We start from the raw sequence: 13,930 nt of genomic DNA on the forward strand, positions 1-13,930 counted from the left end.
GGAGAGTATTGTTTTCAGAACGATGGATCATTATAAATTATAGTTACTTAACTTCAACAGTAATTTTCTACGTACCCAAAACAGTGAACTGTTAGAGCGTAAGATTGCATTCGTTCAATGCATGAGAATGGTCTTTACAAAGTGCAAGACAGAAACATAAAAGAGTAAGTCTGCAAAGGTTATTTTGCCTACAAGCCGCCTAAAAAAGCGCCAATATCGCTGTCGATTTTGCTTTTTTATTTGTCGCTGTCGTAATTTCCCGGGAGCATCTCGTCGTTCGTCATCAAAGACCATTACAGCTAAGTACGTTTTCGACCTAATAAACAAATAAGATGTTGCCAAGGCAACTGGATAAGATAGTATAACAAGTAGATTATTAAAGGAGGCTGCTCCTGTAATATTGCATTCTTTATGCTTAATTTTCAATGCTTCTATAACGAGTGGTATCTTCCCTGATCCAGTTGGAAGAATGCTTAAGTCTCCCCCAGTTCATAAGAAAGATAACACTGATGATCTCAACAGTTATAGACCTATATCGGTCATTTCTGTTATTGCTAAGCTTTTTGAAAGAATCATCTATAATCAGCTATACGACTACCTTAAGGTAAATTCCCTTTTATCAAATTGCCAGTCTGGGTTTCGTTCCCTGTATTCTACTCTTACTTCGTTAATAGATGCTACTAATGAATGGTTCTTTAATATTGACACTGGTCTCCTAAACTCTGCTGTCTTTCTTGATTTAGCCAAGGCATTTGACACAGTTGATCACAGCATTTTAAATTAGAGATGTATGGTATTTCTGGAACAGCACATCAATGGATTCATTCATATCTCTCTAATCGCAAGCAAAAATGCTAGTAGTGCCTGTCTCCACCCGGGTGTATAAATGGGTACCGGCGACATAATGCTGGGGGGGGGGGGGGACCCTGCAATGGACTAGCATCCCATTCAGGGGGGAGTAGCAATATTCCTAGCCGCTAAATGCTACGAAAACCGGCATAAGCTCCGGCAGTGTGGGCCGCTTGGCTCGTGGCTTCTCCTCCTCCTTTCTGCCAATTATGAACGGAAATTCGCATTTTTATCATGTAAATTTAATGTATTGTTTACCATAGCTAATTTGATTTGACCGTTCATAGAACTCGGTACAGTCAGGCATAAACACAGGGGCCGCCCAGGCTCACGTTCTATGACCACTCGGCCCAAACGGCCGCGGCTTTATAATGATAAGGATTTGTATGAAATTTTATAGATACAATTGACATCGACCAGACATTAGAAATTCGCCATCACTGGACTCATTTCAAAGCAGCAAATGTTCAACCTGCTACCTTCTGCACTTAAAAAAATATGGAAAATGCAACCATGAATAAGTAAATTTCGCCTCTCCCCAGCACCTTGGCTGGTAGAAAGAGCGGACATGTTTGCTTGGGGGCATGTTTGTCAACTTACTATATTTTTTTCCGCTTGGCCCAGCCACTTAGCTCGATTAGCCTTAGCTATTTCTAAGTGGCTGTGCTCTTTTTTTATTGTAAATTTTCCCTCTTGCTTGTATTTATTTATTGTAACTTTTCTGGGCACAAATAAAAGATTGTTGTTGTTGTTGTTGTATCCCGTAGGGGATGGCAACAAGCAAACTGTCGTTACAATTGCAGACTCGCCGAAGTACCCAATGTAACCCACGCACGTTTGAACCAACACAGGTAACCAAAGCGTACTATGAGAGTTTGTATGGATGTACTTTATAAGAGCTTGTATGTATTTGAAATAAAGTTGAGAAAAATATCTCTTTTTACCGTTGTAAAGTTATAATAAAACTTAAGACGAAATCCATTAGGAAGTCGAGTAATATTTATTAAAGTTGGACAAAAATCAATTTCCAGAATAATTTAAATCCTATTGCGTTATTTCCTACCCTTAATAAAAGGTAAAGATGTAAGTAATTATCCGTGATAACACCAACAACAATTTCTTATCAGAGTCCGAGAAAATGAATTTCAAAGTTTACAAGGTATGGGCAAAATCTCACGTGTAGCCATTTTGTAAATTCGTCTTAAGCGATTCAGTGGAATTCAGCGGAACTTCAAAATGTGTTTTCGATGTGTGGTGTTGTTAGAAAAGATTTCTTTTGATAAGATATTTGAAGCAGTAACAAAAAAGTTTGCAATAAGGTGGAAATAATTCTGGTACAACAATTTCTTATCAGAGTCTGAGAAAATGATATTTAAAGTTCACAACCTATGGGCAAAAGCTTACATCTTTTAAGCGATTCAGTGGAATTCAGCGGAACTTCAAAATGTGTTTTCGATGTGTGGTGTTGTTAGAAAAGATTTCTTTCGATAAGATATTTGAAGCAGTAACACAAAAGCTTGCAATCAGGTGTAAATAGTTTTGGTACATAATTTTGTCCAATAACTACTCGAAGTCCTGGCGGATTTCCTCTTAAAACCTTACCTGGTGTCACTTTTTTTGTCTTTCCAGTGCTTTAGAAAGCCATACGAGCGATTTTTGTCTTATTAAACCGTCTGAGACAGTAACAGAATCCCAGTACCAGAATCTACTGGTGAAAATTAATGTTAACAGTGAATATATGGGGGGTTTGAGAGAGGGAGAGAGGTGCAGGTGCAGGGCATACCTGTACTGAGCATCCCTCACTGACTATACCTTGGACAATATAAACCTTTTTTTACCCAAAAACACCATGTATCGTCCTCGCCCGCACTTTGAAACAACGAGTGCTCCAATCGGAGAGTGTAGTGTTTGACTCCGAAATATATGTAGCAACTAAGATTAACCTTCAAACCTATATAACTGTTCATTAGTTCACCGTGAAGAAACAGTTTCCACTTAAAAAAACAACAACAGAAAAACGCGGTAAATGTTTCCTTTTTTCAAAAGATGATATCAGCAGTGAAAGTATCAGAGGTATTGTTTTTTGCACTGCGAAGATTTCACACGGCACTCTTCTTATAATGTCTGACGGTCTGAAAGCTTTCTTCTGAGGAAATATTTCGCTCTCAAACAAAAGTTTCATTCATAGATGGAAATACTTAGGAAATGCTCAATTTGCGTGACGGATTGTTGATAGAATCTTCTGAAAGTAGATTTGGTGACACGTCCGGCTGCAATGCAGGCTATTTGAAAGCCGATCTTTTGAAATGAATGGATCGAGAATGGAATGCTTGTTCCACTTCAGTGCTAGCGTTATCTCCTTAGGAATTTTCACCCACCAAACAATCTACCGCATGAGCGTAGTTTTTAAAAGCACTAAACTAAAAATATAACATCCCGCGAAAACTTCACCGGCAAACATTCGAGTGTTTTCTGGTTCACATTTCTTCTTGAAGATCGCGGAGGAAGTTAAAAAAAAGTTATTCGACGCTTGGCAGGCGCGATAATTTTTTAACCCATTGCTTGAGATCATTCGTAGCCTGCGAGTAGGCTCTCTATTCGGGGGCAACGTGAATCTCCTTCGAGAGCGCCGAAGGCGCGATCCCGCGAGTGCCGAAGGCGCGAGTTTCGGCGAGCGAAGCGAGCCCTTCACGTTGCCCCCGAATAGAGAACCTGCTCGCATGCGCAGGCTAGATTATTCGTGGACAATAACAAGCCCGTTCCCGTCTAATTTGCATATTCATGTCTACGTGCTTGTTCCACTTGACTGCGCAATTTATTGTTTACCTCTGGCGTAGCGTTTGCTTCCCCACTAAACTTTTAACTCCATTAGTGTAGTGAACACTACACTAAGGGACTGGTCAATAAGTACCAGGGGGGGGGGGGGGGGGGGGGGGGGGGGGGGGTGGGCCGGAGCAATTGGAAAAGTGGTGGCTCGAAAATTTGTGACCCATCCCTTCTTCCTGGCTCAAAACTGACTGACCCACCCCTGAAAGGGGGTTAAAAATTACATGACCCACCCCCTTCGCTAAAAAAAATCAATGAACCAATCATTTCTTTATTATCTGTTAGGGGTTGGAGGTTTTTGATTTGACATCAGTTTTTGAAGTGTAATTCCCTACATATACCACCCTAATTTTCCCTGATGGACACTGCTGTTCCATGTATGTCTTTTCCCGTTTCTTAACACAGCAAAGAAGAATGAATTTATCACTTCTTATACTAGTCTTTTGTAAGTTTTCCACATATTTTTGTGTAAAGTCCATGGGAAAATTTAGACACAAACATATGCGAAAATGAAACAGTATGTAATATTATTTCATAAACAACTATTGAAGAGTTCATATTTTTATACAGAAATTGATAACAGAAACTACAACCACTGTCCATCATTCATATTTGAAAAGTGTTTGAGTTTTAAAGGCTTAAAGCCTAGCATGAATCTATGCAGGTTGAAGAGAGACAGGCAAACCTGATTGCTTGATGTTATGATTACAAGCCATCTAGGGGGGTCAGGGGGCATGCTCCCCCGGGAAATTTTTATATTTTGGCCTTCTGAAACCGCTAGAAATACATTAAAAAATGCTCACATGGAGAAATTTATAAATTTTATACTCCGACTGATGAATACAGCTTTTCTTGGAACTATAACAGTTTAAAGTTAGTGTAAAAATAAGATGACCCACCCCCTACGTGTAGATCAAAATTACATAACCCACCCCTTTTCGAGGGCTCAAAAACTGATGACCCACCCCCTTTCTGCTCCGGCCCACCCCCCCCCCCCCCCCCCCCCTGTACTTATTGACCAGTCCCTAAAAACCATTGTTTGCTTTGTTTTACCTTTATTCACTTTATTTATAACTTAACGAATGAAAAACATTTTTTTTGTATCGAATTGTAGATCCATACAAATTCTTATGCAGTACACTGTACGCTCTGTGACCTCTGTTACCGAGCGTGGATGGCCTTCTTTGCTCGCGGGTTGACTCGCGGGTTACTCGCGGGATTTTTCCGAAAGCGTAAAAACATTAGGACCCAGTCCTTCCAGTCTCGTTTTACTCGATTCAAAAGAATAGATGAACTGTACTGTTGTTGGTCAATTTTCGTAGTTTTCGACTCGCGGTGTTTGTGCAGTTTACATGGATAAGAACTCCAGAAATAAAGCATTAGAGGGAGGAAGCAGCGACGAAGAAGAAGCTTTCGAAAGCGCGGATGAAGGAGACGAAGGCACCAAAAGTGTGAAGAAGTCATCCGCCACGTCAGCTGACATTGGATCTGCAAATTCCACGTTGAAAGAACTGGTTGGCAAGAATGATGCGTCGACAAGAAGTCAGGTTGCTTCAGCAGAGGAAATAAAAACCGGAACTACAGAAGAAGGGAAACAAAATATCAAAATGGATAGTGATATAGCGCAGGAAGAAAACAATGTCGAAACGCTTGCAGAGGAAGATCCGGTTTGTGATGAACGCTCGCCATCTTCAGAGGAGAGTGGACAACAAGGGATTGAATCAAGTAAAACAGAACTTGTCGAGGAAGGCACTGATAAGCTAAATATTGATACACCGAAATTAATCGAGGATGGAGCAGACGCTACTGAAAGTGCGAGAGATATTGACGAGGAAGGTCACACTGAAGCGATAAAAGAAGAAATAGATGTTGAACAGGATCAGTCATCGGAAAACGAGAATGAACTGATGGCTGAGGAAAATACAGTAAAGGCAGAAGATGATGGACAAAACGAAGCCTCTGAAAATTTAGATAAAGCTCAACAGAAAAGTGCGTCAGAGTCAATTTGTGATGATAAAGCCAAGGACACGCGTGACAGGTAACATTTCGTTACAGCGTACATGTACATGATTGTATAATTTTGTGTGGCTGGGGTGGGGGAGAAGGGAGCATATTGGGGCAGCTTTTAAGTGGTTGGTCAGCACAATGGCTGTACTGGAGAATATTGGGTTGAGAGTATGATAGTACAGACCAAGAGTAGCATACAAAAATGACCAAGCTAACAGCCAATAATCCCCAGTATGTTCCTGAACAAGTGGGGTGAGTAAGTATTTCATGGTATTAGGGTACCGTAACAGGGATGTCACTAAGGGCCGGCTGCCAGCTAATTTCACCGGCTGAATGAGAACTTTAATCCCGCTGGAATTTCACATGAAAACGAAGACTTAGGACTTAGGACCAGTGTTTATATGGAGTAGAGTTGTCCCTGGTAGGAGAGCTACCGGTACTCTCTCCCCCACGCTATCTTTTATGGAGCGTTTATAGGAGAGAGTTGTTGGCCCTGTCGGTTCAAAAGACGGGCGAGAGTTATTTTGAAATACCTATTATGACAGCCATTTCTAAAATCAGGAACGCTGAAACATCGACGAAGACCATTGTAGTCAAATTTGCCGCTGACTTCAATGTTGTTTTGGCCGATTGCAGCATTTGCGCATGCTCCGTATATGTCAACTTGTCCCTGGTAGGCGAGGCAAAAGTGACCAAACTGTTTATATGGGAGAAAGTTGGCTCGCTCCCCAGGGTCACCCTACCTTCAAAGCAAGTGACCCTCCACCCAGGGTTACCCTGCCCCCGAGCCAACTTTGCAATTTCTCATATAAACAGTTCACAACTAAAAATACCATAATTACAGTCAGGAGTTGACATTAATACTCTTTATAAATTCTGACGCTGACTTATTTTAGCGTAAACAACGCTCATAATGTACTCAAGACGTTTCGACCGAGAATCTTCGGTCTTCTTCGGTTGTTATCATGGCATAAAAAACGGCTTTTTAACGGTTTCACATTTGTACGCGCGCGCGAGTGACTAATACAAATACACGCGAACGCTGCGTGAGACTATGAACATTATGTAAGTGACTTATATACATCAGGGATGTCTATGTGTTCATTTCCCGCATTCTGGTCCCTCTGCGAATGCCACGCTTCTAGGAAAAGCCTCTTGTGGTAATCGCCTGCCTTGTCCACCACCGCTGCATGATTGAAATCCATATCATGGCCAAACGTGTTCGCGTGTTGCGCGATCTTAGAGTTTTTGTCGCAAACACGGACTGCTCTTTGATGTTCTTTAATTCGAGTAGCTAACGCTCTGTCCGTTTGTCCATAATAGGTAAAATTGCAGTCAAGGCAGTTAACTCTGTAAACTACACATCTAGACTGGAATGCTGTGAGTTTGTCCTTCGGTCTGGGGAAGCGTCTGCGTAACGTGTTAAGTGGTTTAAAGCCAACTTTGACCCCGTTGTTGCGTAGAACTTTTGAGATTCTTTCAGTTACGCCTTTCACGTAGGTAGCAGTCCGTGTTTGCGACAAAAACTCTAAGATCGCGCAACACGCGAACACATTTGGCCATGATATGGATTTCAATCATGCAGCGGTGGTGGACAAGGCAGGCGATTACCACAAGAGGCTTTTCCTAGAAGCGTGGCATTCGCAGAGGGACCAGAATGCGGGAAATGAACACATAGACATCCCTGATGTATATAAGTCACTTACATAATCTTCATAGTCTCGCGCAGCGTTCGCGTGTATTTGTATTAGTCACTCGCGCGCGCGTACAAATGTGAAACCGTTAAAAAGCCGTTTTTTATGCCATGATAACAACCGAAGAAGACCGAAGATTCTCAGTCGAAACGTCTTGAGTACATTATGAGCGTTGTTTACGCTCAAATAAGTCAGCGTCAGAATTTATAAAGAGTATTAGTTCACAACTATTTATATAAAGAAACGTATGAAAAGCTCTCATGCCCGGGATGGCTCGGTGTGGAGGGAAACCCTCCTACCAGAGACAACTCTCCTCCATATAAACAGGCCCTTAGGTAAACTTCTAGAGTTGCCAAGGCCAGAAAAGTCTGCTGGGCTTGTCGATGAGCTGGCTGTACATGTAACCTTATGGTTGTGCATTTGAATCCCATCTGAGCCGCTGTTTTTGCAGTGGCCAGGATTTACAGTGTAGCAGTTTTATTTAGGATAGTTCTGATATTAACTAAGATGTACTGTCATACTTTTTGTGGTTTTCTCTTTTACAGTTCAGCAGAGAAGCCAGCTCAAGAGCCATCAAGCTCCAGTGGGGGGTGGGGATGGGGAGGTTGGTCGTCGATGCTCTCTCAAGCAACAGCTTCTGTGACGTCAGGCCTGTCCTCTGTTATTGAGACAGTGGAGACATCACTGGGTGTCCCTGACCCAGAGGAGGTGGCGCGTAAGGTAAAAGCAGAAGAAAAACTGGTGAAGGAAAAACAAGCAGAAGCAAAAACTGAAGAAACACCTGTGGAGAAAAAGGGTGAAAATGAAAGTGAAGGTAACGGTAAGTTTCACATAGAAAGAGGGAGGCACAAAGACCTTTTTTGACTTTGATAATTTTTAATGAGGTCAGACTTTTTGGAGGTTAGAAAATTTACATCAGTCAACTGGTTTTTTATTTGCATGGTTCTGAAGTTTTGATGCCCCCACTATATGGGGCTTTCAAGAGACTTCTTGGCCCGAGGGTGTGGGTGGGGCAGAAAAATTAGAAGTTGTTAATTTCCCCGCTATGTCTCAGGGGATGGGGGGCCAGGATTCAACTGACTGACTCATTTAATTTAACCTATTACACGCTTTTTTTATAAGAATACAGTTTTTCCGACCCAGGCTGAATATTCTTATTTTCCTGCCGATTTTAGGCTGAAAATATTCTTATAAACATTCTTAGAAAATATCGTTTGACATTTCCATTTAGCAAGTATTGGGTAATCAATTACAAGTGATTGGTGTCCAGATCTGTATCGTGTTACATTGTCATGTACCATTGCTTTTCGTTCCAGCCTGGCCGACGGTTTTGTACGGAAATGAAAATACCTGATTTTGTTTCAACTAAAAACATATTTAATTGTATTGTATTTACAAATTTTCAACTCAAAACTATAATATTCTTTTCAAAATCTCAGCCTCAGGTTTATTCTTAAAAATTAATATACTTAAAAATTTGGCAATTTCAGCCTCGTTATTCTTATAAACTAGATTGTTATAAAATAAAAAGAGTGTAATTCATGGTTTTTCTCCTCTCAGCTGCTGGGGACTCATTTTTCACTGGCTTTGGTGTAACAAGCCTGACCAGTGTAGTGCAGAGTACTGGGAAAGGTTTGGTGTCAGGTGGGCTGGATGCTTTGGAACTTATTGGCAAAAAAACAATGAATGTTCTGGCTGAGGGTGATCCTGGGCTAAGACATAAAAGAGAACAGCTTGCAGGCAAAGGGCCAAGTCTTTCTCAGGTAATTTCATTTCTACGATGTTTTCAGCCCGATTTGTCCCAAGCAAATTTACATGCTGCGATTCGTTGACCAGCTTTTCAAATTGAAATGATGAAAATCGGCCTGATTTCTAATATCTGTGCATCAGGGCTGTGCTCTAAGGGTGCCCGGGTGCCTCAGGCGACTAACTTTTGTCTTTGGGCGACCAGATAATCTTATTTCTTTCATATAAGCTTTATGCTGGGCACCCTGGATCTCATAGTTCGGAACCTTTGGGCTCCTTGTAATTTTTCTTAGAGCACAGCCTTGCTGTGTCACTGTGCACAACAGATTTTATAACAAATCGGGGCAATTTTTAAATGCACACTCATTTTCTTATCAAATCTGGGCCAAATCGGGTGGACAAATCAGAACATGTAAGCCGGCCTTAAAATAATTTGAGTTGCCAATATATTTACACCGCTTTAGTTGTTTTATGGACCCCAAAGTCAATCTTGTATTTTGGGCAGGTATAATTTTGTTACCAATAACGTTATGAATGCTTTAATGTTTGCAGACATGTGACAATGTCATTATAAGACTGTTGACAAGCTTGATTTTTCTGTGTCCAAATAATTATTGTCAACAAGGCATAATCAAGCTGACTGAAGTTGCTTGTAGAAAATAAAAGCAAGTAGGCTAATGTAGAAAATAGAAACCTTACTTGCTCTATCAAGCAAAAACTATATTTTATGTCATATTTTTGTCAACATAAATGATCAGGAATCAGAGCAGTAATTTATGTAGCATCACTGCAGGCACTGTGTGGGAAGGGGTGCAGCTATATAGCTCAAAGAGGGTGCTAGCTTACTAGTAAATAGCGAAGAAAAGACGAATAAAAACTTCATTCTTAACGTTTCTTCACTAAACCAATGGCTTTATAGGAGCTGTCACTTAAATAAAAGGTAATGAACAAGAATTAATTACAAATGCTTGTTAATTTTCTTTATCGATGATCGCTCGGCTTATAGATGAATAATTTATTCAAATTCAACTCTTTTCTAGTACCATGGAATTTTTTTTCGGCGGAAATACTCGGCTATAAGCAGAACCCCCAATTTGGTTGAGTTTTGACCAGTTTTCTGTAAGATTTGGTGAAAAAATCGCTCGGCTTATAGCCGAATAAATACGGTAATACTGGTACATAATTCTATTTTGTTCTTGCAAAGTGCTTCAGGTTGTCATGGCTGAGTTAAGTTTATTTTATTCAGTTTTGCCAAATATTCGCTACAAAAATTCATGTTGCAAAGAAATTACTTCCATAGATCTAATTGAGAAAACCATAGCTTCATTGCAACCAAATGTGTCTCCCAGGCGTTATAATTTAAAGTTACAAGCAAACCACAAGATTAACTTTAAAAACTGTCCAGCCCAACAATATTTCAAAAACCCATATCACAATCCGTTTTAATCTTCATCGCTTTTGGCCATCCGTACCTTCTTTTGTATTTTGTGTGCTTCTAAAAATCCCATGCCTAAATTTAGCTAAAATCTGTGACACAGTCCCTTTAGGTTAGCCACTATTGTAACTCATAAGCAATGATATCAAATCAGTTTTGAGGTAAATTGAAACAAAATATGTATTCAGATTTTAAAGGAAGCCAAGGAAGTAACTGAACAAAAAGCAGCACCAGCTGAGGGGACCACACCCACTACAGACCTGTTTAGCGAGTTTGACAAGTTCCAAGGACTTGCTCATTTAGAGGCACTGGAGATGCTGTCACGTGACAGTGAGGCCAAGGTTTGTAGTATTTATATTTTATCTATATTATGTTAGGTGTCCTAGAATGTGTTCTTAACCAGTTTTTATCGTCTTTTCTTGGAAGATCATTTGTGAATAGAAACAAAGCTTTTTTGCTGCTTTTGTTTTCATTCTGTCATTCCTCTAGCAGTTGCTATTGTTTTTGAGGCTAAGGGCATTGTTCCTGTTGTTTGTCCTATTTTTTTCAGTCACCCTATAGTCGATAATATTAGAGATCACATAAAAGGGACTACAGGCAGCATAGTACAGTCGAAGCTCTTTTAACGGACACTCAAGTAAGCGGACAGCTCTACTTACGGCCACCTTGTTAGAAATCCCGTTTTTACTCCCATAGAAACTCTGTATTTTTACATTCTCGTAAGCGGACATTCCCGTAAGCGGTCGCGGACACTTTCCAAGATTACGACTTAGACTTTTTCTTTGTTTTTAAGCTCCCGTAAGCGGACACCGCAAAGAAAATCATATAAAAAACCTCTGTATCTTGTATTAATCAATCAACTTCACATCACCGTTCGTCACAATAATTTTACTGTAATTACAGTACCATATTTCAGTGTTTGTTTTGTCGTCATCCACGTCCGGTTACATTTCGAAACACCACTATTATGCATATTACCATTATGTTAGCTGGGCAAGCTCCCGTAAGCGGCCACCTATCCCCTATACCTCTAGTGGCCGCTTACAAGAACCATTCTCGTAAGCGGCCAGCTCCAGTTGCGGACACTTTTTTCGCGTCCCGAGGGTGTCCGCTTATGAGAGCTTCGACTGTATTCTGAGTAATGTTATAAGAAGTCTCAGATTCAATCCAGAAATTCCTTACTGATGAGGTAGCAATACAAATTAAAAATTCTTGTAGTGTTTCTGATTGGTTGCTAGCAACAACCACTCAGAGAATAAACTTGAACTTTTAAGCCGAGTTACATTTCTTTCTAAGTTTTGAGGGAGGGGCAGTGGCCTATTGGTTAGTTTGCAGGACTCCGGATCAAGCAGTCAGGGCTTGAGCCCTGCTGGTAGGTAAAGTCTGCTTCGAGCCTAGTGGCCCATACAGGCCGGAGCTTATCCCGGTTTCCGTAGCATTAAGCGACTGAGAGTATTGCTACTCCCCCCTGGATGGGATGCTAGTCCATCGCAGGGTTAAATGAGAGGGTAAATTCGCCAGTACCAATTTATACACCTGGGTGGAGAGAGGCACTGCGAGAGTAAAGTGTCTTGCCCAAGAACGCAGCGCAGCGCCCCGGCCAGGCCTCGAACCCGGGCCGATCGACTCGGAGGCGAGCGCGCTAACCATTAGGCCACCGCGCCTCCCACTGAGCCCTGCTGGGGTCACTGCATTATATCCTTGGGCAGAACACTTTACTCTCATAGTGCCTCTCCACCCAGGTGTGTGTTGGGGTAACCCTGCGATGGAGTAGCATAACATACATGTACATGCTACAAAAAACAAGGATAAGCCACAGTCCTGATGGGACACTAGGCTCAATTACAGACTTAAACTTGGACCTACCATCTAAGTTTTGGGGGAAGACGTGGTGGGCTATTGATTAATGTGTTGTTCTTCGCAAGAGAGAGATCTCGACTCTCACTTTGTCTCTCTCTAGCCAGGTGTATAAACGGGTACTGGTGAAGTAAAACGATGGGGGTAGCCCTGAGATGGACTAGCATCCCACTCAGGGGGGAGTAGAGACACTCATAGTGCACTTCATGCCACTGAAAGCAGAGATAAGCACGGGTCTAATTGGCCACAAGGCTCGAATGCGGACTTGACCTTATTAACGCATGTGCTACCTTTTGTCATCAGCTGGAGTCTCGCATCATTGATTTGACAGAAGACGAACTCAATGGAGTAAAGCCTCTGCTAAGAGCTGTGGAGGAAGTTTTTCACATCGACGAAAACGACGCTGATGACGACGTGACAGAAGGAGGAGACTTCAAATCTGAAGTTGAAGAGAACGTCCAGTCGCTGAACCTGCCTTTTACAGCGGACAAGATTGTCTCCTCTCAGGAAAAAGCGAGGGAATGGATAGCAACGTGCGTGAAGGAACAAGATGACTCACCGGGAAGCAAGGATGGAGTCGAAATTTATACCACAGCTGTTTCAAGTATGGCGGAACTCACGGCGCGAGCCGTAGAATTATTTCACAAGTTTACGGAACTTTTGCTTCACCAGGCGGAACAAGCCGCGGAAACATCGTCGCTAGTGCGTGCCCAGTGCGTACGCAAAATGACAGACGCGGTTTTGGAGGAGATTTCTGTGTTAGCGACGCACTTTGCGGGCTGTTTGAACACGGCGGCGGACGATTCGGACAATCCGGACTCGGTCAGTTCTCTGATAACAACTTTGTATCTTGATTCCTCAACAAGTGCTGACTATCTGCGGAACTCGCTCAAATTATTACGTCCAGTTCTGCAGCTGTCCTCTCTTGATGAGAAGAATGCTTCAAAAAGTTAAAACGGAGCTATCAAAAAAAAAAATCGAAAGAGTTCTTCATATTGTCATACGAGCACATAGAAGACCGGTTACTGGGTAGATTTTGCCGCCAAATAGCTCATTTCGTTTACACGATGTTTTCGATAAGCGGAAAATAAGAAAGATAGACGCTTCAAAAAGTTGAAACAGAGGTGTCAAATAATTTAAGTTATTATGAGCACATAAAAGACCGGTTACTTGGTAGTTTTTGCTGCAAAATATCACATTTCTTTTATTCGTTGTTTTCGATAAATGGAAAATAAGAAAAAGAAAGAAAATAAGTCATTAAATATAACTGAGCTATTTATGCTATTATGCACACTGGGGACTCATCACAGATTTTATATTACAGATCTAGATTCAATAACAAATGTATTAAATAAAATATTTTGGTATGGTCATCTTGAAGACTCCCTTGCTCTGTAACTTTTTTTTTTCGCTTTTTCACCAAACCAGGAAGGGAATTGAGTACATTTTTGGGGAAGGGGGCGACCACCTGGAACGACGTGGTAGGCCCTAGACACACGAAAGTACATGTCACAGT

At 41.4% G+C, this 13,930-nt stretch overlaps 1 protein-coding gene across 2 annotated transcripts; it reads left to right on the top strand.

Moving 5' to 3' along the window:
• Positions 1-4,952: 4,952 nt before the first annotated feature.
• Positions 4,953-13,515, top strand: LOC144655194 (protein FAM114A2-like). 2 transcript variants are annotated; one of them, XM_078515409.1, is made up of 5 exons: positions 4,953-5,713; positions 7,922-8,196; positions 8,937-9,139; positions 10,746-10,898; positions 12,718-13,515. In XM_078515409.1, exons 1-5 carry the CDS (start codon positions 5,028-5,030, stop codon positions 13,366-13,368), a joined length of 1,968 nt encoding a protein of 655 aa, XP_078371535.1. In that variant the 5' UTR covers positions 4,953-5,027; the 3' UTR covers positions 13,369-13,515. The 2 variants fall into 2 exon arrangements, with proteins under 2 accessions (XP_078371535.1, XP_078371536.1); XM_078515410.1 differs by having other exon boundaries at positions 7,922-8,190.
• Positions 13,516-13,930: the final 415 nt, after the last annotated feature.

Source organism: Oculina patagonica, chromosome 5 (genome assembly GCF_052425735.1).
Source record: "Oculina patagonica isolate OP01 chromosome 5, crgOcupat, whole genome shotgun sequence".
Classification (NCBI taxonomy): Eukaryota; Metazoa; Cnidaria; class Anthozoa; order Scleractinia; family Oculinidae; genus Oculina; species Oculina patagonica.

What these genes read in the sequence shown, in the direction of transcription:
- LOC144655194 (XM_078515409.1), top strand. Translation starts at nt 5,028, where the DNA reads ATGGATAAGAACTCCAGAAATAAAGCATTAGAGGGAGGAAGCAGCGAC. An exon ending in GCCAAGGACACGCGTGACAG is followed by an intron (nt 5,714 to 7,921) that starts GTAACATTTCGT and finishes TCTCTTTTACAG; the next exon opens with TTCAGCAGAGAAGCCAGCTC. An exon ending in AAATGAAAGTGAAGGTAACG is followed by an intron (nt 8,197 to 8,936) that starts GTAAGTTTCACA and finishes TTCTCCTCTCAG; the next exon opens with CTGCTGGGGACTCATTTTTC.